At 38.9% G+C, this 25,467-nt stretch overlaps 1 protein-coding gene across 1 annotated transcript in view; it reads right to left on the bottom strand.

The window, feature by feature from the left end:
- Positions 1 to 85: 85 nt before the first annotated feature.
- ANKLE2 (ankyrin repeat and LEM domain containing 2) overlaps positions 86 to 25,467 on the bottom strand; it is a 34,117-nt gene continuing 8,735 nt past the window's right edge. The window contains exons 2-13 of the mRNA XM_089490042.1: positions 20,970 to 21,416; positions 17,559 to 17,753; positions 17,045 to 17,238; positions 15,797 to 15,985; positions 14,709 to 14,831; positions 14,413 to 14,479; positions 13,911 to 14,092; positions 11,241 to 11,347; positions 8,321 to 8,508; positions 6,641 to 7,367; positions 5,314 to 5,445; positions 86 to 2,425 (exon numbers count right to left, since the gene is read on the bottom strand). Of these exons, the coding sequence (XP_089346168.1) occupies positions 2,188 to 2,425; positions 5,314 to 5,445; positions 6,641 to 7,367; positions 8,321 to 8,508; positions 11,241 to 11,347; positions 13,911 to 14,092; positions 14,413 to 14,479; positions 14,709 to 14,831; positions 15,797 to 15,985; positions 17,045 to 17,238; positions 17,559 to 17,753; positions 20,970 to 21,416 (2,789 nt within the window). The 3' untranslated portion in view covers positions 86 to 2,187. The remainder of the gene's footprint in view (positions 2,426 to 5,313; positions 5,446 to 6,640; positions 7,368 to 8,320; positions 8,509 to 11,240; positions 11,348 to 13,910; positions 14,093 to 14,412; positions 14,480 to 14,708; positions 14,832 to 15,796; positions 15,986 to 17,044; positions 17,239 to 17,558; positions 17,754 to 20,969; positions 21,417 to 25,467) is intronic.

Here is a 25,467-nt window from a genome sequence, read left to right as displayed (position 1 = left end):
TATGATATGTGCACAAGACAGTGATACCCCCCAAGCAACTGCTTCTGCAGTACTCAAGTCTGATCACTAAATGAAGGAAAAATCATTTTAGGTAAACAAATTTAATATTGTTAAAAATTCCTTTGAACACATTGACAAAGAGGACTAAGTCACAGCACATTTTTTTCCTAACACCAAACCCCTCAACCTCCCTTTCCCTGTCATAAGACAAGTGTTAAACTGATAGTTTGTGCTCCAACAACACTCAAATACAAAATGGCATATAACAAGAGTATTAAAGCAAAAGAAAAGTTATAAAACATTGTCAGTTGCTTGAATATATTTTCCAGCCACTAGGCTGTAGATCTAAACAAGAATGGTCGTTGTGTACACTGTGGAGAAAGCTTTACTTGCAAGGGACCATAATGGGTCTGGGCTGATGGCATAAATGAGTGTTAATATAATGTTGTTAGCCAGCTATTCAGTTTTGCTAGAAGCTGACTTCTAATACAGGCACCGCTAAAAAGTACACAATAGAACTGGAGAAAATTCCCTCTACTGTCAAGCCTCACTGCAGTCTCAGTTACACACGTCTATGAGCAACCAGTGTCAAGTATCAATGTAGTGCAGGTAGTACCCATTGATCTGTTTTGTACTGGATGGAAAATGACACCATTTGCAAATTTAGAGATTACTCTCAAAAGAAATCTGCACCCCAATAAGAGATGCTTGTGTTAGATCTGAATTACCCTTTAAACTACTGGTATGATATAAAAAAACATCCTAAACTGGACATGTTTAAGCCACAAAGTAGTAAATGGATGCTTACAATATCCCTCCAGATTTTTAAACTATAAAGACCGTGTAAAAAGAATGTTTTTCAAAAGGTTTGGAAAATTAGAATGTTATTGTTTACATTAGTGAATGGCACTTGCTATTAAAACCAAAATCAAAACGTACTGAACAAAATTACTACAGAAGGCACTAATAAAATTGGAAGCCTTATGTGCAGTTCTCGAGTTTTGCACTGAAATATCAAACACTCAGGAACAGTGTACATAATGCTCATTACACTTGGTGTAAGGCAGTATTGGGGAATATATGACTTTCCACATGTTTGACTGCAACTTCCATCAGCACAGCTGAGGATGAGGAATGCACCAGGTTATATAGTTCAATATGTGCAAAATCACACTTGTTTCCCACCCTTGGTATAAGAAGGAACCATCAAAAAGTCTGATGTGGTGATTTCAGGTATAATAATTCTAGCCTCATCTGCTCTCTTCAAGCTGTACGATAAAACACTTCCCACTTGCTTCATGATAAATACACTTCATTTCCAAGTCTGAGTCTTCTATTCTAAATAATGTCTCCAGTATACATAAGTATCCATCTTTATGTGCAGACTGACCTATATACTAGAAAAGGCTTGCAGTGAATGTAATCATTAAGAATTTAGACATGGGTGTATCTGAAGAACATATTCTAAAATAATGTTGAAATTGTAGCTGCCAACATTTAGCACATTTTAATGGAACTATTGTCTTCGACAGATGTTTTGAACATGGAGCTAGCATTGAAATTATTTGTTTCCACGACATAAAATAGTGAACTGGATTAAGTGAAAGGCCAGTTAGAACTTCGGGAATACTGCTAATGTGCTTTTGTGTTGTAAGGACTGCAAAATCTGTGTATGATAAGTAGGGGGGGAGGTGTTCCCACTCATTTGAATCATGAGCTTTTAAAATGCTTTCAGCATATGAAACTAAAGTGTTCACGTTCTGTTCTTTTAGCAGCTCTAGTTGGATGGAGTAAAGGTCCCTAAATCTGAATCCCATATACATTGAAAAGCAACAATCTTTCCTCCCCTCAGTGAAACTGGAAGACTAGTATGACAAACTTGTTCTCTTAAGATTCCCTATAGTCTACACTTGCTACAGATCTCAATGAGGAATGTAGGCAAAATGGACCCTTGATTAACATGTCCAAAATCCATTTCTATCCACCATTATTTTAGGAAAGTTTAAGGTTTAATGCTCAGGTATTCTTAACACATAACTTGTTTAACCCTACAAATCACTGATGACCTGGTAAATGGAATGAAGACATTTTCTGCAAGCAGCCCTTTCCCTAACAACAATAAATAAAGGAGCAGGGATACATCATATTGTTTAAATGCCTTAATTTTTCCTTCACTTAATTGCAGTTCTAAAAAGTCTTATTCTGATGGGTAAGTGGTCCTGAGAAGTGATGCCGTTTAGACAATAGAATGTGGTTCACGTAGGCTGGGCTGTACAGTCCAGGGCTCCCAAAGTCTGGAGAAAAGCTGGCAGCAGTTGCATTATACTTCCCTGGACTATTTCTTGGGCTACAAAATGCTGTACCACTTGATGGGCTTGAAGTTGTGTGAGACTTGAATCTTCCTTTGAGTGAGGGACTTGACCAGCTGGAAGAAAAGGCAGTAAGTTTTATATATCACAAGAATAAAAGATGGAAAAGGGAACTTGCATGCTAGACTGATATTTAATAACACTTATAACAGACTTAAATAGAGGTGGGGAGAAACAGTGGTGCTACATATTTCATTGATTACTGTTTGTAGCTAAACTAGTATTGTCCTTTAAGAAAGATCTAATGGAAGAAGTTATGCTTGTAACATCATCTTAGTATTAAACATTACTCAACAAACTCACTCCCTCATGGGGTGGTGGGAGGTCACCCCATATTTGGTGAGAAAAAAGGAATCTATCTACAAACTTAATGTGTCTCTACCCCATCCTAAAGTGCAACAGGAGCAGCAACCATGGCTTTCCTCTGGCTCTGTGCTTACTGAGCACTAGTTTTGAACCATAACAAGGCCCCACGTCCAAATTGGAAGGAAAGGGCACATTGGCTTCCTCTTATGTCTGACAGTTGTATCAAGTACTCAAGCAGAACAAAGCACCAATACACCTTGATGTAAAAGACAGTGAGTCCTAGAATGTGTAAAAAGTGTTATTCCACAAATAAGCTTAACACATTTTGACCAGGAAATAATTATGTATCTCTCATGGGTTATTAAGAGGGAGGCAACATACATGCATTAATAATAAGCAAGGCTTAAGCTGTAGAGTTACAAAAATTATATCTGCACATATGGAGTACACACACAAACAAAAAATTAGATCAAGACCATATGAGAGAGCGCATGTCCCCAGACGAACCTATTAGAGTCCTAAGATCATCAGGAGAAGGTCTTCTCTCAGTCCCACCACCATTGCAGGCTCATTTGCTGAGGACATGAGAGAGAGCCTCCTCAGTGGCTGCTCTCACTAGGTTGGCTTTCCCCTTGCATCTCGCCGGCAAGCAAAAGTATTTTTATTTAAGCAGGTTTTTAACATACAGTCAGGATGGTGGTTTTTTATATGGGGGTTGTGTTTTTAGTTATGTGTTTAACTTTTGTATGTTTTTGTATTTTATACAGTAGGACCTCAGTATCCATGGGAGATCCATTCCAGACACCCCCCCCCCCCACAGATACCCCAAATCGTAGGACCTCAAGTCCCATTGTCCACAATGGTGGTGTGTGCCCACAGCCGTGCTGCCATTAGGGACAACAGGACTTCAGGTAAACCCCCAATGTCCCTAATGACAGCATGTGTACATGGCCACGCAAACAGGACTTCAGGTGTCCCTAATGGTGCAGTGGCCGCATGCATGTGCTGCCATTTGGGACAATGGGGACTTGCCGTCTGTGGATGCTGAAATCCATAACACGGATAACATAACAAGGCCCCACTGTACTATTTGAACTAGATGTCCTATAACAGCCAGCTGTGGGTCAAGAAGGTTTGTTACTTATACAAGTTACCCCACAAATACCAATGCTATTGCTGGAAGCATTTACAAAACACAATGGATACCTAGCAATATGCACAACAGTTAGACAGCAGCTAAACATCTACTATCACAATTATACCATGAATACATGTTCAAAACTCAATACCCACAGGGAAGGTAAAAAACCCATGCTCCAATAACATGGGAAAATTCCTCCCAGCCCCTGAAGGTGACCAGCTGTAGTCTGGGGAGATGACAAAAGTTTCAGCCCGATACAAGGGTGGGTGGGTAGGTCACATGGAAGTCTGGCCCAAAAATTGGTGGCAACCATGTCCACAGGTTTTTAAAGGCCTGTGAATGCATGTGGGAAATTTTGTAAGAGTCCATGGTCTTGCAAGATTTCTAAATATGGCTTGTGAATGAGTTGATCCACTTGTAATGCAGTCTTCCTTTTCTACTACTTTGTTCAACTTTATCAATGGTTATTCTCTTTTCCAGTGAGTCTTATTTTCTCTGTTTAGTCACTTTGGCTTCTAGTGAGAAATGACTAAACTAATGCTATTGTACTTTGGAATATTATGAGGCAAAATGACTCACTACAAAAGATGAAGACCACATTATTGGTGGTTATGCCTTGCTTATAATTATTAATGCATGTGTATTGCCTCCCTCTTTAACAGCCCCAGCCAATTTCCATGCAAACATTTCTTGGTCAAGTCATATTGGGCTAATTTGTGGAATAATCCTGCTGGATCCTAGATTACAGCTAAACAATGTTCTAGAGTATCACTGATGCTCAGATGCAAATAAACAATATTCCACAGGGTCTCCATGAGTTGGGAGCGATTTGAATGCAGCTAACAAGAACAACAATAACATTAATGTTTATAGCCTTTTAAAGCAGGGCAGAAACCCACATTTCAAATTGCTAGAGTAGAGTAAACAAGTACCAGACACACAACTTCTCAGAAACCATGTTGGTTACTTTCTAAGATTTATTAGGCAAAGGTTAGGTTTGGAATACGTTCAGCCATTAATAATAATAATAATAATAATAATAATAATAATAATAATATATATATATACCGCTTTTTCACAGAGAAAAAGTCAAACATGCTAGCCCAGTTTTTTGTTGTTTTTTCAGGCTATATGGCCATGTTCTGGGAGAGTTTATTCCTGTTTCGCTTGCCATTGGTTGGCTGAGACCAACCAACAGTATACCCTGCTCACTTCCATGTCAGCATTCTCTGAAGATGCCAGCTCCAGCTGCTGGCAAAATGTCAGGAATAAACTGTTCCAGAACATGGCCACAGAGCCAAAAAACCCCACAAAAAACTATGGATGCCGGCTGTGAAAGCCTTTGACTTCACATGTTAGCCCAGCATTTGCTATGCCAACACCGTTTGTTCCAGACAATCCTACAACATACCATTTGTCCCTTTGAGATCCTATACAAGTACAGTGGGATATGCAGCTGGACTAGAGGATTGCTTTTAACTTTGAATATGAGCGTACCTTTGCCGGTCAGAAGAAGAGTAGGATTGTACGGACTTGTTCCACTTGTAAATAGTTGGGTACCTTTGTGAGTCAATCTCCACACCGTGTAATGCAGTTAACACATCATTGTCTAATTTTGAAGGCTGCTCCCTAGATAGGGAAAAAGAACTGTTAGGAACACAAAATAATTGAAATTTTTGATTTCCACATCCCCCAATGGATATTACATACTGGCAGTTGAAATATGCCTGTTTATGTAATGTTGAAACTAGGTATTGGAGTCTTTGCCTACTGACAGAAATTAGGCCCCTCTGCCAAATCCCATTCCAAGGCTTTATATGATAACTTAGAGCCCGTACAGACAGGCCAAAATAAAGCTGCTTCGGGTCACTTTGGAGGTATGCTGCTTAAATGATGGATGCCTCCTAAGATGCCAGAAGCTGTGCCAAAGCCATGCTGGTGGTCTCTTCCAACTCTATGATTCTTAAAATGCGTGTGTCATTTAAACAACATATCTCCAAAGTGACCCAAAGCAGCTTTATTTTGGCCTGTCTGTATGGGCCCTTAATTCCCACAGATGCCAACAACTGGATGAATAGAACTGATGCAACTGGTAAGTTAAAAGTCTGCTACACACATTATACTGTTCTTTTCATTTAGAAAAACATACATCCAGCCATCACATTATAACAGTAGCTTCCCTTAAACTGGGAATACAATGTGTAAATAAAATTTCTCTGGTGACTGAGGACTAAGATGCCACAGAAAAGTGCTGTCCTTCTCTTCACTCAATAGATGACAGCAGGAAACACATTTCTTGGAAGAATATCATGTATGAAAACTCTCCTGGTGTTTGAACTACTCACTGCTACTCATTTGCTACTACAGTCATCAGATGAAGAATTGGCAGATTCCCCCCCCCCCCCCCAAAAAAAAAAGACTTGGTTGCAAGACTTGGATTTTCATTTTCTGAAAGCCTGCAATACAGAGGCAGGCTCCCTCTCATCTTGCTAACCTGACACTGGCCACAGTTCAAGGAATATCATGGCAACTGCACAACAGATATCCTTTGCCACCATACCTACTCAACATGCAATGAGTATCAAGAGGGCCTCAATGTTGACTTCTGTTTCTTAATCAGAATAAACCTACTAACTCATACAGTACTATATTAAAACCCCTACAGATTACCTCCTCCCAACACATATGTGTGTGTTCATCAAGGCTGAAAGAAATTTCACACATATTTTCCTATGCAGATATCAATGTCATGTAGAACAATTGTGTACACATCACAAGAACAAAGCCACAATGTTTTTTTCTTAAGCAAAAATCCATTTCATACCCTAAGAGGAATAGCTGCTTGGCTTTTTCATTTGAGGATGGCGTCTTTAGGGAACACTCTGGTGACATCTCAGGATGCAATTTAGAACCGCAAGGCTGCTCCGTCTCCTTTCCAGGTTCAACTGATGTTCCCCAAACTTCTAGTGGTGTTTTTTCTTCTGTCCTTATTTTTGTGTCTTTGGACTTTCCAGCAGCTGTACCTGCTTTTGGCAGCACTGAGCACGTCTCAGTCGGATGATCCTTACATTTTCTAAGCTGCCTTGTACTTTCCTCCTGGTTGTTCTCACACTTTTTTGTGGAAGTTTGGTTTGGCTTCCCTGAGAAACTTGCACCTCCCACTGTCTCATCCTTGCTAGCCAGTTTATCAAATTCTTCCATTAAATTGGAGACTGGTGATGGAAGGCACTCCTCTCGTTGGCTTGCATGTCTCCTATGAGGGCTTACAGTCCTACCACTGGTCACAGGGCTACAAAATCCATTTTTACTGGCAGGGTTTTCTTTCTCCGAGTGCCGATTGGAGGCTTCTGCCATGATACTTCTGGTACATTCAATGGACAGGATGTCACACTCCGAGCTGCCAATGTCACTGATGGTTGACTCACTGGGTGCAGTTGCTCGGCTATAGTTTCTAGCAGCATTCTGCCTGTTCTTCACTTCTTCCAAGCTCATGTCTTCATCATCAAGAAATGCCCCAACGGAGACAGAATTACAGCTTTTTTTACTTTTGCCTGTAAAACAAGATAAACATTTTACTTCAACTCTCATCTGACCAATCCTGATTGCTAGCTACTTATCCACCTTTGTGCTATCACCTAATTTCTCCTCAGCATCACCATCCTTACATCAGATTGAGACTGTGAGATAGGACCTCATTTCTCAGGAAGTCTGTCAGCAAAGTTTGGGGTGTAGCATCCATCCCAAAGCAAAATAATTTCGAGACTACTGATTCTCTGACATTCTCTGAAGATGCCAGCCACAGATGCTGGCGAAATGTCAGGAATAAACTCTTCTAGAACATGGCCACATAGCCCAAAAAACCCACAGAAAAATTTACTGATTGATTGCAAGGCACCTACATTAGATTATGTAAGAACAATGACTAAGACTGTTTCACAAACACTTTTCCAATTCTTGAGGGAACCTCTTAAGAACAAGTCACAAAAAAAACTGCTTCATCTAGGGAATGGAGAAGCCTCCTCTAACAAGAACAACAACTGCAACAAATACCTTGTTGAGTAAGCTTCTGGCCACTACTACCAAGAATTTCACTAAAGGGACTGAATGGAACTAAGCTTGTAAGCCTTATGGTAAATATGTAGTCACAATAACAAAGAAAGGAGCACTAAGGGTGTTTCACTGTTCCAAGGAAAATTATTGTTGACAATTAGGTACAAAGCAATTTAGCCATGACCTAGTTGAATAACATGAAGACTCAACTCATGAAGAGGATGGACCCACTCTCAATAATTGACATATGTTCATTATTTGCAAATAGAAAAATTAACAGCGACCTTCCATAAGCTCATGCTTCTAAAACGATTCAGTTAAAACAATCAGTCTGCCACTGTGAAATTTAAAAACTTGAGAAATATTTTGGGAATTAAGAAATCTTGAAAAGTCTAACTATCTAACATTGTTATAATTTTCAATGTTCAACTTTTAAACAATGTTTTGTCTTTACCAGAAAGCTGAGGAATTTTGCATCTGTTCTGTGTTTCATTCTCCCCTGTTTCTTGCTGCGCCTTTATTTCTTGTTGACTCAGGTATTCTTCTAGTTTTTGTAACCCTTCCTGGGAAGACAGATCAACAAAACAGCCCAGAAATTCCCAGTATTCAACCCATGGGAACCCCAGTTCATGAGCTAACTCCCTGAAATAAATAAGATAGAATGAATCATTTGTGAAGACATTAAATAAGTTTGACAATAAATTACTAAAACAAATAAACTATATTTTTAATAACTGAATCAATACATGAGCATAAATCTGTAATATTTAGTTATAATTCTCACATATAAAATCACTTTAAAACTTCCAGATTGTTTTCTTTAAACTGTCAAAACACATAACCATCAACGGAGGATGAAAATCCCAACATTAACACTTTAATCAAATACATGCTATTATTTGTCTACATACATCTTTAAAGGAAATTGGAATGTAATATATTAAATACTCTTAATACAAAAATAGGTAAGTGCTACATGACAAGGAGTAATAGTTAAAGACAAGAGATATTTTCCAAAATGCATGTTTTAAAAAGAGTTGGAGACTATATAGCAAGCATGCACTGCCTTGCATTCTTTCAAGTCCCCTAGGAAATAGCATTGCTGCAATTTCTGGAACACATTATTTGGTACTTAACAAAACATGCATCACGCAAAAAATAGCCACAAAAACAGGAAAATGCCAACCAAATGGAAGCAATGGTGGTTCAGAAAATGCAAGTAGGGGTAGCAAAGCAATGGGAGGTTCTGAAACCAAATGGGAGTAACATGGCAGAACACATAGGCATACAAGTGAAGGAAAACTGGAAAGTGGAATAAGCGGAAAAGTTGGAAGACATTAGTTTTAAGTGGACTGTAAGGCTGACACTAATGTCAAAAAGAGGAAGCCAGGGGAAAAACATTGATAGGACATGATATTAGCAGAGTTCCACATTTAAAAGAAGAGGTCAGAGAGTTAGAGGTAAGTAAAGTAGTCATGACCTCAGCAGACTACATATGACCAAGGCTGTGTACTGTGCAAGTACAGAAAAAACAGTTTGATAAACTCATTCTTTTTTCTTTCTTTCATGATCCTTGCAGCTCCACAAAGCTTTTCTCAGTATATTATTTCAATTAAACCATGGCATACATACTAACTATATGTGATATTTGGAACCACTGTTTGGGAGAATATAGAAGCTGTTGAAGGTAAAATAATCCCTGTCATCAAGATATAGTCAAAGAGGATAGGATGACAAGAAGAAAAACGGGAAGCAGGTGTAAAGAATGAGGACCACAATCTTTAGATATAAAAAATGAGGATAGTCATTATCAAGTGATTCTTGCAACTCCTGCATCCACTCTAAAACAAAAGGAGATTGAGAAGCACCTTCCATAAACAGCTTGGAGATAAGCGTGTTTCGTGGACAGTGAAAAAAACAGCTCAGACTCAGAGGATGCTTCAAAGTCTTTCAGAAAGGATAAAAAGGGCTTAGTGGCAATCCAATTAATACAGCACAAAGTTACCTCCAATGCACTCGCTTGAAGAGGATAACTGTCTCCTCTGTCTGTTGTCCCAACCAAAGACACAGGACAGTTTGAGAAGATGAAGGCTTTCATGGCCAGCATCCATAGTTTTTTGTGGGTTTTTCGGGATATGTGGCCATGTTCTAGCAGAGTTTCTTTCTGACGTTTCGCCAGCATCTGTGGCTGGCATCTTCAGAGAATGCTTGCTTGGAAAAAGTTAGGTATATACATACTGTGTGGTCCCTATGTGGACTTGTCCGCAGCTGCATGGTATGCGGTAAACTCATGTGGTTGGATTTTAAAGCTGTTACAGGCTAATGGTTATTCCAGCTCAGACATCAGAAGGGCTGCCAGGCCCAGGAAAACCCAGAGAAGTGAAGACAAACAGCCACCAAAAGGGAAAGTATTTTTACCATACATCAAAGGAGTCACAGACACAATAGGCAAAGTGATGAGGAAGCACAACCTGCAAATGCTTTACAAACTGACGAAGAAAATCCAGCAAATGCTTCGCTCAGCCAAGGACCAGAGAGACCCTCTCACTGCCGCAGGAGTTTACCACATACCATGCAGCTGCGGACAAGTCTACATAGGGACCACCAAACGCAGAGTGCAAACAAGAATGAAGGAACACGAGAGACACTGCAGACTGGGCCATCCAGAAAAATCAGCAGTAGCAGAACATGCCACAAACCATCCTGGGCATAAAATACTGTTAGAAAACACTGAAATTCTGGACTGTGTCAACCACTACCATGTCAGGATGCACAGGGAAGCTATTGAAATCCACAAACATCTGGATAATTTCAACTGGAAAGAAGAAATCCTTAAAGTGAACAAAATTTGGCTACCAGTCCTGAGGAATAGCAAAATGAAGACTCACCAAATGCAAATAGGAAACCATGCAGTCAGGGGCTTTCCCAGCAGATAATGATCACCAATTTGCAGACACTAATCCTCTTTTGCATTAGCCTCTCAGCCTGAGGCCTGCCATCAGCACATAACAATACACATGCAAATCACTCCTACATTCCCAGGCTCACACAGTATGTGTACACACACACACACCCAACTTTTCCATGCGAGCATTCTCTGAAGATGCCAGCCACAGATGCTGGCGAAACGTCAGGAAGAAACTCTTCTAGAACATGGCCACATAGCCCAAAAAACCCCACAAAAAACTATAGTTTGAGAAGAGCTGCAATTGCTCTCAGCAACTGTCTACACTGGTGTAGTAGACAGTTCCTTATCACAAGGGAAACTATTCTCATCCCTAGGAACCTAGCAAGCACACCACTCTCTACTGCCTGTTAAACAGAACTGTTTTCTGTCTGCTGCTATATTAATTCAGACATTGGATCTGGTATACCTTCCAACTCTTTCAACTCCTCTTTCTAGATCGGATTTTCTCAGATTGTGGTAATATCCTGCTTTCTCTCGAGGTGGAGTTTTCCAAAGCCTGTGAAAGTCTTCTGCCTTTAGGGGGAGGGAGAAATTCAACACTGTAGTTTTAAAACAAGATTATCTTCTTTCCTCACAATCTGAAATAAACATCTTCTCAGACAGTGTTACATACACATTTATGAAACAACAAAGGGACAGCTGTGCAGGCCATAAAGCAAACACACAAGCTCAAGATCCCAAATCCATCCTGGGGTAATCTCATTATTGGGCCACCCCAAAAATATAATAAAACCTAAAACCCATCATGCTAGCTTTTGAAGGCTTCTTCATCAGGCAGAGATGATTTTACAAAAGCATAAACGGGAAATAAAGTGATGTTTTGGTCCCAGAGTCTACATTCTGCTTTGGATGTTCTAGAAGCGTGTGTAGGTGAAAAGTGAGCTGCCTCACGTCTGTAACAAAGAGCTTATGGCCATGGCAGGCAAGGGTCACTTTTCCTCAGCACACACCTCCTGTAACATCCGAAACAGAACTTAGATGCCAGGATCAAAATACCATCTCTTTATCTCCCCCCCACAAAAAAACCATCTCAGCTTGATGAAGAAGCCCCATGGAGCTCCAATGGTTAGCATGATATATTTTACACCTTTTGGCTGGCCCAAGCAATGGATTACCCCAGATTTATTTGTGTTGTTTTTTTTTAAAAAAAAAAATACATACTCACCACCTCTTTGGGTCACTTCTGATATTACATCTGTAGTATAGGATTTGTTAGAGCAAATGCCATGTAAATATGAATATGGGTTATTCAGTTTCTTCAATCATTATAACTCTTCCTCTAAGGGAAAGGTTCCTGCATGGCAGGGGGTTAGAATGGGTGGCCCTATGATTCTATGACTCTTTCCATTTATTCTTTAGTTAGATATGAAGAAGCTGAAATGCAGTATTTTTCCACTGTTTTCCACAGCTGACACTCGAAGTCAGCAATTAACTCCATCAACTGTATTTTTTGTTGGCACTATAACACAGAAAAGCAATTAAGTTCTCTTGAAGGCAACGAGGTGCTTAGTTATGTAGATTAAAATGCAGGTGACTCCAGGGAGCTATTATTTAGCTGCAGAAGATGACTCAGTGCAACCTTAGATATATAAATATGGCCCTTTGTAAACAAGTTTTCACTATATTTTCAACACCCCCAACACAGTTCAAGTGCTACCAGATAACTGTCAATCTAAGACAAAGTAAAATCCTAGTGCACCATATTTGATAACACCTGTTTAATCAGGATTGTTAGAAGTTCAACTCCTAGTGTACAAACAGAGTTCAGGGACCAGACCAGGAATGAGCAACTGATTTGTATACTATTCCCAACCTATGTTTTGATTCATCACAGTCATTCTGTACTTGGGCTTGTGTTGCATGTGAATCAAGCTAAAATTAATCCTGGTATGCTGGAAGTATAATGCCTATTTGAAGTTGAAGGCTTTCATGGCTGGCATCCATAGTTTTTTGTGGATTTTTGGGCCATGTCTCTGTGTTCTAGAAGAGTCCCCCCCCCCCCCCCCGAAGTTTCACCAACACATGTGGCTGGCATCTTCAGAATTCTCTGAAGAACTCTGGTGAAATGCCAGGGGAAAAATCTCTTCTAGAACACTGCCACATAAACCAAAAAACTCACAAAAAACTATTATGCTTATGACCTATAAAGTCCTATACTGCTCAGATCCAAGCAATCAGAAGGACTGTATCTGCTTATATGAGCCTACATAGACTTTAAGATATTCAGGGAGGCCCTTCTCTGTCCTACCTCCTCCACAGACACTTCTGGTGGGAACATAAGAAGGCCTTCTCAATGTCCTTTTGTTGACAAGTGAAACTTTTTCATTCCAACAGGCTTTTAGGAATGGACTCCAAGGAATTTAACAGTATGTGGTTTTTACTTGACATTTTTGTCCTATTTTAAATGGCCTTAATTCCATGGATAGTTTAATTGTATTTGAACGATAGCTTTTGTATGTGTTTACTTATTTAGTTGTATGTGCTTTTAACTGTATTTCTTTTAATTTTTGTAAGCTGTCCCAAGTCCTAGTTTTTGGGGAACGGCAGGAGAGAAATGTGTAAATAACAAGAATGTTCATAAGCTCATGCCAAGTTCTCAGTTTTCACCAGGATTCATTTATCCCAGATGAAAAAGGGCAAGCGTAACACAAAATTTAGGGGAGAATTTGTGTTATAAGAGAATTCTTTTTCAGTAGTTGGATATAATAATAATAATAATAATAATAATAATTATTATTATTATTATTATTATTATTATTGGTATCCCGCCTCTCCCTTTTGAGGATCGAGGCAGGTAACAGCAAAATCAAATACAATACAAAAGCAGTAACAAAAACATTTCCTTATGGATAAAACATTCCCTTATAGATATAACATGCACAAACCACATATGAGTTCCCAAACTGGTAGATAAACCTAAAGACTGCTCCTAATCCTTCAGCTCAAGTTATGCTGTACATCTGTACGCTTGAATTGAATTTGTGAGTGTACGTGACTACATTTCAACTCATCTTACTGTACCTTACAAGTAAAACAAGGGAAGAAATGGGGCAATTTTTTTCTTGGTTTTCATTACCTTGGAAGGACTCACTGGGCCTACATAAGCCCTCACTGCCAACACAGGATCTTTAGGGCTACCAACGTATCTTGGTAAAGAACCATGTGGGATATCATGTGCCTGATCAGGAGACCAAGGTGGTCCGATCACAGGTGCCGAGACATTATCTTCTGCTCTGAAGAGCGGTACATAACACTGACCTAAATAAAAATGAATTGAAAATGGTTTTAAGATTCTGGGGTGGCTTAAAGTAGAAATACATAAGCGTATTTTAGTGTTTTGAAATTTCTAATAATTTTTTAAGTTTTACACTTCCAAAATTTAATGTATAAACATTGTTTATTTAATAACAAACCAGTTAGTTCTTAATCACCCTTGTCAGTTTTATTCAATTTTATTTTATTTCTCTGTACAACATGCCACACCCAGTAAAGTTATAGAAGGAAACTAAAGTCTGGCAGTGCCTTTGTAGAACCTCCATATATAGCAAAGACACAGTATTAATGTTCCAAATACAGACCTTCCAAATATTCCCTGATTTTTCCTTTCAGATCTGCAGATTTGTTTTTGCTCCTTTCACAAACTACCTGTTATGAAAAACATAACATTGTTAGTAAAAAGATACAGGTGCTTCACATTCATACTATCCATGCATTTGACAGAGAGAACAGACAGCATCTTCTTGCTTTCACTATCAAGTCACTGTACTTCATAAAATGGCTATTTTAATAATTCACCAGTCCAAAAAGTATACAGTTGCTGGTTCTCAGGTGACCAGTATATTTAATATTTAATGCATATTTAAGGGCAACTTACTTCTGCTGGAGTATGACCATACTTGTTTGGTAAATTCTTTACAGCATTTGGGTGTGAAGCAAGGACACTAACAACATCCGAGTTCCCAAATTTGCAAGCAAAATGTAGTGGCGTATCAAATCCCTATAAAAACAAAACACGTCTTTTCATATATATTTTTTGGCTAAGGATTTATGTGCATTTAGAAATGCCCTTCTGTTTCTGTGTATCTCTCTTAATTTTAAAAACTTTAATTTTGTTTGTGAATATCTGAATCAACATTAACAAGTTAAACAAAAAAGTTTAGCAAATATGTAGATTTGTTTTTTGTGTACATTTTGAACTATTGCGGCATCATTCTAAAGGTTACCCCACATTTGAGAAGACAGGCTGTTTATATGTTCTAACAATTCTATCGAGAGAGAAAATAAATCGGACACAGGCTGCATGCTTCCTCTGCAGAGAAATAGCAGGAAATATTTGAATGAATTATCAAAGGAAGGTGGGGGGGAACCCTACAACTGACACTAAATATTTCTGTATTTAAGACATTTACGTACTGCCTGACAGCAAGCTTCCAATGTGGCTGACAGTAAAATTTCCCCCCAAAGTACATATGTGTCCATAACCAAGAGTCACTGATGAAGGTTGGGGATATGGGTAAGAAAGAAACAATTCGTGGGGGAAGATCCTGTATGCTAGCTATTTCCAGTCTTCAGGGTTTACTACTGCTGTGCCTGATCCAACTGTTAGTAAGGCAGTAAGTGGCACTGGTTTCCATGAACATGCCTCTAATTAAGTATGCTTAAAATGGCAGACTAATTAAGTAAGCTTAGAACAACAGACTAAATGACAGAATACATTGGACTAGATTCAGAGAAAATCAATTCCACTTTTCCACTGAAATCATTAGGACAGGTCAAGCCATTAGTGACTCCAATTTTATACTTATCATGGAGCAAATTTAACTAAACTCAGTGAGTCTTACTATGTATAGGATTGTATCGCTAACTTGTACCTAAGCATACAAGACATTCTTAGAAAACAACAGGCAACTAATATACTTCACGATTAATAACAAAAAGGTCCAGAGGACATACAAAGCTCACCATTTTATCTGGTGTATTAAGATAAAGATCAACTATGTATCTGATGCGCTTCTGTAACATTATCCTGTCATCATCAGGATACATCAGCCGCATAAATTCAGGGTTTTCCAAAGTGTTAAGCAGCAAACGGCAGATACCAGGCTGATTCTCTTTGGCTGCAACATGCATGACATTGTATCTACAGCCTTCCTAAAGAAATAAAAATAAAAGTAGTAGTAGCAGAAGAGGAGGAGGAGGAAGACATAAAATCTGAATTATTTACTACTATTTGGCAATAAAAAGGAATATCCTTACAGGAAGAATCTTTTCAAATCTGACATGAAAAAAAAGATGTGCAGTACAACTGGCTTTATAAACCTGGACTGTCATACAATGAAATGCTAAGCTAATGCTGCAAAATTTAGTCAAATACTTCTATACAAGCAGGCTGACAATTTTTAGGATACAGGGGGAAAACCCTGATGTTCTAGAAAGAGAATTGGTATGCATTATCTATAGATGCAAAAATGGAGTGATAAGACTGTGACTTACTAATAAAGCCCCATAACAATACAGCACACTCAAGAAATATATTTTTGTCATAATTAACTGGGTGTAACTACTAGATGACTATCCCATCACTTTTCTTTTATGGCTCAATGTTTATCAGTTCAGGCATACCCTTTTCCAGCCAAGGTACAGGACTGCATTTGCATCAAGGTTAACAACTTTATTCACAACATTTTAAAATATGGCTTAAAGCAAACAGTAACCTTGGTGCAGATACAATGCTATACTGTAATTAGGTCTGAAAAGGAACGGCAGCAGGAATGTGTGTGGTGCAACAGGAAAGGGAAAAGAAGATAGCCTGCAAAGTGCTCTTAACCATGGTCAAAAGACTGGAAATGTTATGTCTGTGCCAGACCATGCTGTCACTAGGGGCTGGGCCACGGTTAGGGAAAAGAAAGATATATAGTGTTCAAAGCAAATACTGGCTGCAACATTTGGAAAACATGTGTGACATAGATTTAATCTATACAGTGACCCAGGCCACAATGTCCCACTTTCCAGGTCTCTGTAATACACACCAGTTTGGCCCCTTCATCCACAACCAAGTCATGGATAGTAACTGTTTTATTACAGACCGAACTGGAATTCAGGAGGTTATAAGGATACTTGATTGTGAGAGCATGCTGAAAAAAGCACAGACATGGGAAAAAAGGGGTTAATCCATACTGCATTTATGCATAAGCTGGAGTGTTCTCTTACTTGTACAATTGTTGGGTTGTCTCCGGAGCCAATGAGATAGCGAGGATTACTCCAGATAAGTTCCAAGAATGCTGTTTCATCTCCTCTCTCAACAGTTTTCCTAAGTTTGGCAGTAAGATCCTGTGTACGTGGACTTTTATAACTGTTGGCTCTTTCTTTATTAACTGTTTCCATCTCAGGAGAGCATAGGCCATCTATCAAAATAAAAACGATACTGTAGTTATTAGGTGGTTCTTGCTCACAAAAGTATCTGTCAGGCCCTCATAAATGCAGGTGTTGTATATACCTAGTTTGCACTGTTAAGACAAAGGCATGAAACAATGCTTCAATATTAATTTTAATACTTAAGGTCTTTAAACTTGTTCAGGAATTCCCATGTTCCTCGTCATAATAAAGAGCTCAAACTATTTTTAAAAGCAAAAATATTCCTACTGCCAGTGCGTAGTCTAAAATGGCCTCTATCCCCAAAGACATTTAAATATTTTAATTAGAGAATATTTAAACCTATACTTACCTCTGCTGAATACTGAACATACTTTCACAGGAGACAAAGATAAAGAGGACTTGTTTGGAGAGGGAAAGTAATCACATATGCCTTTGGCAAATTTCTCCGCATCTTCCCTATTTGAGAAAGCTTTAAACCGTGAGCCTTTTAACATTTTAACAGCTTGCAAGGCTTCCTTTTTATCTTCATAGACATGCACGCTTTCTGGAACAGAAGACCATTGAAGCACATTACTTTCCTTCTATAGCTACACTTATCAAGGAAACATTATGACTTCAACAAACCTGGCCTTCTACGTTTATTTTTAAATTCAGTTTAACTTAACATGGTGGCGATTTGCAGTAGAAAATACCCGTATCAAATCAGATTAGCTTGGTAAATTTTACTTTCAGGGGAAAGGGTGAAATTCAGTCACTGTGAACAATGACAATTTTGTGAATAATTCCAAAGTGACACCGTTTTGGGGAGGGGGGGGAAGCTTCCTTGAGCAAGTTTTATCATAACTAAGCGATATCAAAAGCAGGATCACATTTAATCATAGCTTCAGTTCAGACATAACAGGAAACTGGATTCCCACAATCTGTGTAAGTCTTCATGAGACCAAAGCTTGTGAAAACCAATACACTACTCAACCTGCACGGCAGTGAGGATTCTGGAAATATCTGTTTCAGCTATGGCCCTAACTCCAGTTCCACGTTATGTAAGTCAAGGAATGTTGGTTCAGGACAAACTATGACATGAAAGTTGGATCCTGCTTGCTGTAATAAACCCATTGTCGTGAAGCGTATCTTGCTGACTGCTGCTGTCCTTGAGCAAGCAGGGATCACTAGCATTGAGGCCATGCTATTGAGGACGCAGCTGCGCTGCGCAGGACACGTTTCCAGGATGAAGGACTATCGCCTCCCAAAAATAGTATTCTATGGTGAACTCGCCATGAGTCAGCGTAAGAGGGGCGTCTCAAAGAAGAGATACAAGGACTCCCTGAAACATCTCAGGCTTGGCCAAATCGATCACCAACAATTGTCTGGCCTCGTATCGGGAGGCATGGAGACGCACTATCTATGATGCTGCAGCCTTTTTCGAAAACTCATGCCGAATGAGTCTCGAAGAGAAACAACAACGCAGAAAGAACCACAACTTGGAAACATCACCCAAAGAGACTTTCTGCTGTGCTTTCTACAACTAGACTTGCTTATCTCGGATTGGTCTTTTTAGTCATCAACGCGCTTGTAGAAAGCGCGGAATGAGTCCTTCCTGAATCTTTGTTCGCGAAGAAAAGCCAGAGAGAGATCTTGCTGACTGGATTTCGTGGAAGCAAAAATAAATTAAAGCTTCCAATCTCCCTTACAGTCATGCCAGAAGGGTCAAGTGTTGTGTGAATCCAAGGCTTGCTAAGTTGCTGAACTGGTCATTACAATTGGCCCTTGGTATCTGTAGGAGATTCTGCCCCCCCCTCTCCGATACCAAAATCCAAGGATGTCCAAGTTCCATTGTCCCAAATGGCAGTGCATGCATGTGGTCGCACCGCCATTAGGGACAGCCCCTGTTGTCCCCAGTGGCGCCCCAGCCATGTTAGGGACAATGAGACTTAATGGCAGTGCTGCCTCCTGCACGTGTCCCCATGACAATGGGGGCTGTCTCTAATGGCAGCATTGGGGACAATGCAGGCTTGCCATCTACGGATGCTTGAATTCATGGATAGCATGTCCATGGATATCGGGGGCCAACAAGCACCATAGCTTGGTGATTCAGACATTTAGTCAAATGTTATTAACACTCTTCTGAAACTTCTCAAATACATTCCAGTGCCACTATACACATCACTGTTTTCTAAAAGAAGAGGAAGAGGAGGAGAAGCAGAAAAACAGCAGAAGCAATAGCAACAGTAAATACCTATTCTCTCAACACATTCTAGCATCATGGAACACATTAATCAGCTGAAAAATTGGCACAAACAAGCAAGATCCCTGTCCTTGCAGCGGAGGTTTCCAGCAGCAGATGAAAAGCAAAAAGGTCTTGAGATTTGTGCCTGTCACCTAAGCTATGTTTAATTCAGGGATGCTTAATCTTTGCCAGAACTTGCTGTTTTCTTTGCCTGCCCTCCCTCCCTCTACAGCAGCCTTTGTCAATCAGGGTTGTTCCAGAGAATTTCCTCACTATCATGATCAGCCAAGACTTCTAATGGTCAAAGATTATAGGAGCTGTAGTCCAAAACACCTGCAGCCCACCAAATTGCAAAGGCTGCTCTAGAGTGAGAGGAACAAGCAGCTCAAAGACACCAGACACAAAAAAGATTTCAAGAGGCTCAGTGTATGCTTCAAAGTATCTTCATACAAGAAACTAGAATTGTTTGCCTAGCAAATAAACCATTTGGCCCAAAATGCACACCAGGATGACCATTATCTGTACCTTCTCCCACTCTGACAACTTTTCCCCGCGGATACCGAGGGCCCACTTTATCTATGTTTTGTGTCCTCATGGATGTACATAAAAAGGAAACAAGCACAAGACTTAAGACCATTCTGTTTACAAGTCAAGGCTAACATTTACTTCAATATGTAACCTATGATGGAAAGTCAAAATGGCTAAGAATAATTGAAATGACAAATTAAAGCATGAGTAGGAATTATGCGCCGTTCTAGCCAACATAGCCAAAGAGAAGCAATGTTGCAAACTGTAGTCCAACAACATCTGCAAGGCCACACAATTCCCTGAATTAAAGGTTTTAAGAAATCAAAGAACAGACAAGAATTAATCACAAAACAGTAAGAGAAACAACACTTATTCTTTGTTGAAGTTTACAACTTGCAGAGTTTTCCTTGTTTCTCTCCTCAGATGTGTATGTTCTCATGAATAACATTAGTCCACTAAATACTTAATTGCAACATGAGGTGTCATTTGCCTGAAGTATTCTGAGTTTGCCTGAAGAACTATTTTGTCACCATGGTCATTATGAATTATAATTCAGAAGAGCACACATCCTGGAGAATTTATCTAATTCACACATTTCCAGGTTTGCAGTACCTACTGAAGGCTGCTTGGTTATCCAAACTTCCATTCTGTTTACTTACAAACTGGAGTATACTTGGTTGGTTACTAATTAATACCTTGCATACTAATATTGCTCGGTTAAAAAAAATTATAAAATGTCATTCTGGAGGGGAGGGGAATCACACAAAGGTACAAAACATGCCATATGACAAAATACATCATTTTTTTATTTTGTACTACTGACACTATTTTTTCACTGTGATAAATGTTGGGTCACTTAAAGATACGACATAAATATTTTACCTATCATTGCTAAAAAGTTCAGTTCATTATCTAAGTTCCTTGCATAATACTTTCTTTTCATGCAAGGTATGTCTGCACTGACTTTAACCTTCAATGGCACTACATGCCAGAATAAAAATAAATTACCATTTCTTGCCAACACATCATCATAAACTGGACATACGCCGTAGTACAGCGGAGGCATCTTAGACATAGTCTGAGAACATATCAGAGAGTCAACTTCAGTCTTGTGCATCAGGGCTTCTTCTTCTGGTGGGTTTAAGCCCATGCTATACCCAAAATCACCATCTTCAGAAGAGCTTAGATGCCCATTTTGACTCCTTAAGGACTTTTTGAGTTCAGTTTGGCTAGCATCAGCTCTAGCAGTTCTGGATACACCATTCAATATGGGAGTTTCGGCCTCTAATCCTCTTTGCTGTTCCAGTAACGACTGAGCCAATCTTTTTTCAAGAATTGATCTGGTGGTTAGCGTGATAGGTCCACATTTCTGACCAGCTCTGACAATTTCTTCTCGAAGTTCATCAGGAGTTAGTTGCTTTAACCGTGACAATATAGTGTCCATTGTTAATGACCCTGGAGAGGAAAAAAGATCAATGTGAATTATCTATATTAGGGTCAGCCCAACACATTTTTAGTATGAAGGACTCAAGAGATTTTTTCTGGAAGTTCCGGTTCATTCTTATCCAAAATTACACAGATACAATCACAGAAACATAGAGCTGGAAGAGACCTCAAAGACCATCTAATCCAACCCCACTGTGCTATGCAGGAAACCACAATCAAAGCATTCCTGACAGATGGCCATCCAGCCCCTGTTAAAAAAAAAAAAACTCCAAAGCAGAAGACTCCATCACACTCCGAGGAAGTGCGTTCCACTCTCAAACAGCTCTTACTGTCAGGAAGTTCCTCCTAATGTTTAGGTGGAATCTTTTTTCCCTGTACTTGGAATCTGTTGCCTGTGTCCAAGTTTCCGAAGCAGCAGAAAACAAGCTTGCTCCTTCTTAAATATGACATCCCTTCATATATTTAAACATGGCTATTGTGTCACTTCTTAACCTTCTCTTCTCCAGGCTTCTCATAGGGCATGGCTTCCAGACCTTCTACCATATTAGTAAAGATGAAAGATTAAAGGCTATATTTAGTATATACGATACCACAGTAATCTTTACACCCGTAAAGGAGTACAAACACCTTGCATATGAACTTGTTCATGCATTAATAACTTCCTTGGAGGTGCTTTTGCAGCTGTTCCTTCCGGAGGGCAACCAGAAAGAAAGCCTCCAACTTTCCCCACAGAATTGCTCACTTGGCGTACACTTCCCTGGGCTTCAACTATCAGATTATTTAAAAAAAAAAAAATCTACCTGGTTTCTTTAACTTAATGGGTTAGTGCTCCTGTTTTGTGTTTCACTGCTTCTGCTGTTTTAAATCAATTTGCTAGTACAACAGCAGTACTGAAACCTACTAAAGCAATGGGATTTATATGAGTCCTGACTTACTATTCACCAGTTGATTCAATGATGCACTCTAACTGGGGTTAGCAGTTAGATTTGGGCCTTAGGTTTTTGTTTGTTTGTTTACTTAATAATAATGGTTATGTTATTTTTGAATTATCATTGTAATCCTATTTTAAGCCATCTTGAATACCATTTTGGGAGAAAAGTGGGATATAAATCCTCTAAATAAATGAAAAATAAAAATATAATGTCAAAAATAGAAAATTGCTGGCACTTACATTAAAAAAACAACAACCAGAAAACCAAGATTTTCTAAATATTACTCAATGGGCTCCTACACTACTGACTCAAATGTGGGTCATGTTGTCTACTCATCCTCATAAACTGCACTAATGTGGAAGAGAGGAACTGGTACTTCACTTGCTAAGCCAACCAAGAAATGTATAATCTAGAAGCACCATTGAAGAGTTGCACCCACTCCAGTATGCCCTTGGGCCTTTTCTAGGCTTTTCAGGTGGCTTAGGTCTGTACTAAATGGCTCAGGCACTCTATGTAAGAACTAAGGTAATTTATTAAACCCATGAATAAAAATAATCATTGCTAAAAGCAACTCTTGAGAATATGTTTTGCTATCTTAGAGGAATGAGGGACACATTTATCAGTTGCCTAGAAGCAAATGTTAGCAGGACTCTTTACTGGAAGTGATCTCATGATTGCTTATCCACTAGTAATATAAAATTAACTATATGTAACAGGGGAGGTTTGCATGAAGCTGCTTCTGGTCATAATTTGTACTTGCTTCATGAAGATCAGGCTGTTAACACAAGCCATTTACAACCAGGCGGACCAGAATATCTGCATTTTGTAGTTTCAATTCCCAGCTCCTCAAATAATTAGTTGGCACTCTCATCTGTGTGTGCCAACTGCTGAGGAAAGGAAAGTGTACCACTGCCTATGGAACAAATAAGCTTTTGAACAAATGAAGAAATTCAGAACATGGGAAGTTAAATGTCTAGAATTAACAATCTTTCCTAAACCTACTTACAGAAACCTTTATGAATGTAAAACCTATGCCTAAGCACCATTCTTTACACACCTTACCCCACTGACACAAGTCAATTACACCTATTTGCAGCCCTCTCATATTTAAGATGAAAGGATAGCAGAATTATACTTACCTGTGAATAAGCTTTAAAATAGATTATGATTGGGTGTATTTGGAATTATTTAGATGGAATACATGTATAGTAGAATTAGATCACAAAAGATGGGAGTTTTATGGAGGAGAAGGAGAGGAAGGAGGGAGGATGAATTATTATTATTTTTATTGAGTATTTAAAGAATAGGGTAGTTAGTATGATTGTATGTAACTAGTTGTATTATTGTTTGTCTTGTTTGTCTTTTTAAAAATTAATCAATATCTTTTAAAAAATAGGATCAGAGACTACACGGTATATTGATAAACACAACATTTGCTTTTCAGCGTAACAGAACACTGGGAATTCTGCTGAATGCAAAGATTTGTATTACTAACACAACTTGAAGGTCTCTATCTGTACTGACTTTCCCTGGAGAGTATCATAAAAGACACCTAAGGAAACATCTCAAGCTATGTTTCCCCTGTATCACCACCATGGTACAACATTTTGGATTTTGTTGTATTTTGTTGTACAGGTGACATGTCTATCCCTACATTTTTTCCCACTTGAGGAGGGAATTGGGGACTCCCCCCCCCTCCCCTGTCAAATGCTACACTTCTGCAAAGGCAATCTGTCAGGGTCAGAGTTGTTGGGTGTGGGATCGCAACACTGTAGAATTATATTTCACTTACTCTCTGTGAGTCCCTCTCTTTGCAGGTTGCATGAGACAGATCCATGTACCAAAACAACATCAGAATAATTGGAAAACCAAAGTTGTTTTGAAGTGTAGGGATGGTAAGACTGTAGGTAAAGACTAATATGTTTTAGCGTATTAAGGAAATGAAACATTTCTTGAATATTAACGATACAAAAATAAACAAATTAAGAATATAAAAATAAGACTCATGCAAAGTAAAATAATTCATTTCACATGTACACTGCAACTAGTACACAATCCTGAGCATTTAGCGAAAAACAAACCAGCCCCAACAAGGAGTGTGCTTAAACCTCTTTCAGTTTGGTGCCGCTTCTAATGCTATCTGGAAGTATAATACTATATACTAAGTGTAATTTCACATCTCAGCCATCAGGCATCTGGCAGGAGATTACAGACATGCTTCTGCTTCCCTGCTTAAAAATAGAATGAGAAGCAAGAACTGAACCATAAAAGGCACACTGGAAGAAATTAATCAAAGCAGAGGGAACCAGAACATATTGGTGGGATAAGTCAGAAACCATCAACGGTGTAACTTCTGTTTTTAAGGACATAATCTTACTGCTGGTGGTCTCAAGAAAATAAATAATTCAAAACAGGTTACTGGGACATAAAGAAAATAAATCTTGTCCTCCTGGCATGATTTTAAAGAACTTTCAGAGGTAAAAAAATAGCCAAGCTCTGTTCCAAACAGTGAACAGAAATCTAAAATAGAGGAAATATGAAAAACAGCACATAAGTGGGCCTCTCTCTAATTTTTCATTTACAAATACCGTATATACTCGACTATAAGTTGACCTCATATATAAGTCGAGGGTAGGTTTTGGGGCCAAAATTATGGATTTTGATATGACTTGTGCGTAAGTTGAGGGTAAAACTTAGGGACTTAGAAGATTCCCTCTGCCTGACTGACTACAGTTTTCCACCCACAAGAACTTATCAAGAGGTTCAATTCCCTCCTCTTGTGACTTGAGTAGGACAGATCCTTTTCATCACATTATTTTTGTTTTATTTTATTTTATATCCCACCTTTCTCTCAACAGGGGTTTTATTAGGGGTGATAATCAGGAGTGACAGCAAATCCACTCTAGACAAATCTTGCCAAGAAAACCCTGCGATAGGTTTGTCTTAGGGTCGCTACAGTCAGAAATAACTTGAAGGCAAACAACAGCAAATGTACAAGACCAGTATTTTAAAATTACTGGGGACTGAACTCAGACTTAAGTCACTCTTACAGTGGATATAATAAAACCTATGGGATTCCAGTTATCCCTAATTTAAATCTCAATGATTTCAGTGGGTATATTGTAATG

This window comes from Sceloporus occidentalis, unplaced genomic scaffold (assembly GCF_023333645.1).
Source record: "Sceloporus occidentalis isolate IW3139 unplaced genomic scaffold, rSceOcc1.0.p SCAF_41, whole genome shotgun sequence".
Classification (NCBI taxonomy): Eukaryota; Metazoa; Chordata; class Lepidosauria; order Squamata; family Phrynosomatidae; genus Sceloporus; species Sceloporus occidentalis.
The sequence above is the reverse complement of the archived record's forward strand: the minus strand, read 5'-3'. Positions and strand labels throughout refer to the sequence as shown.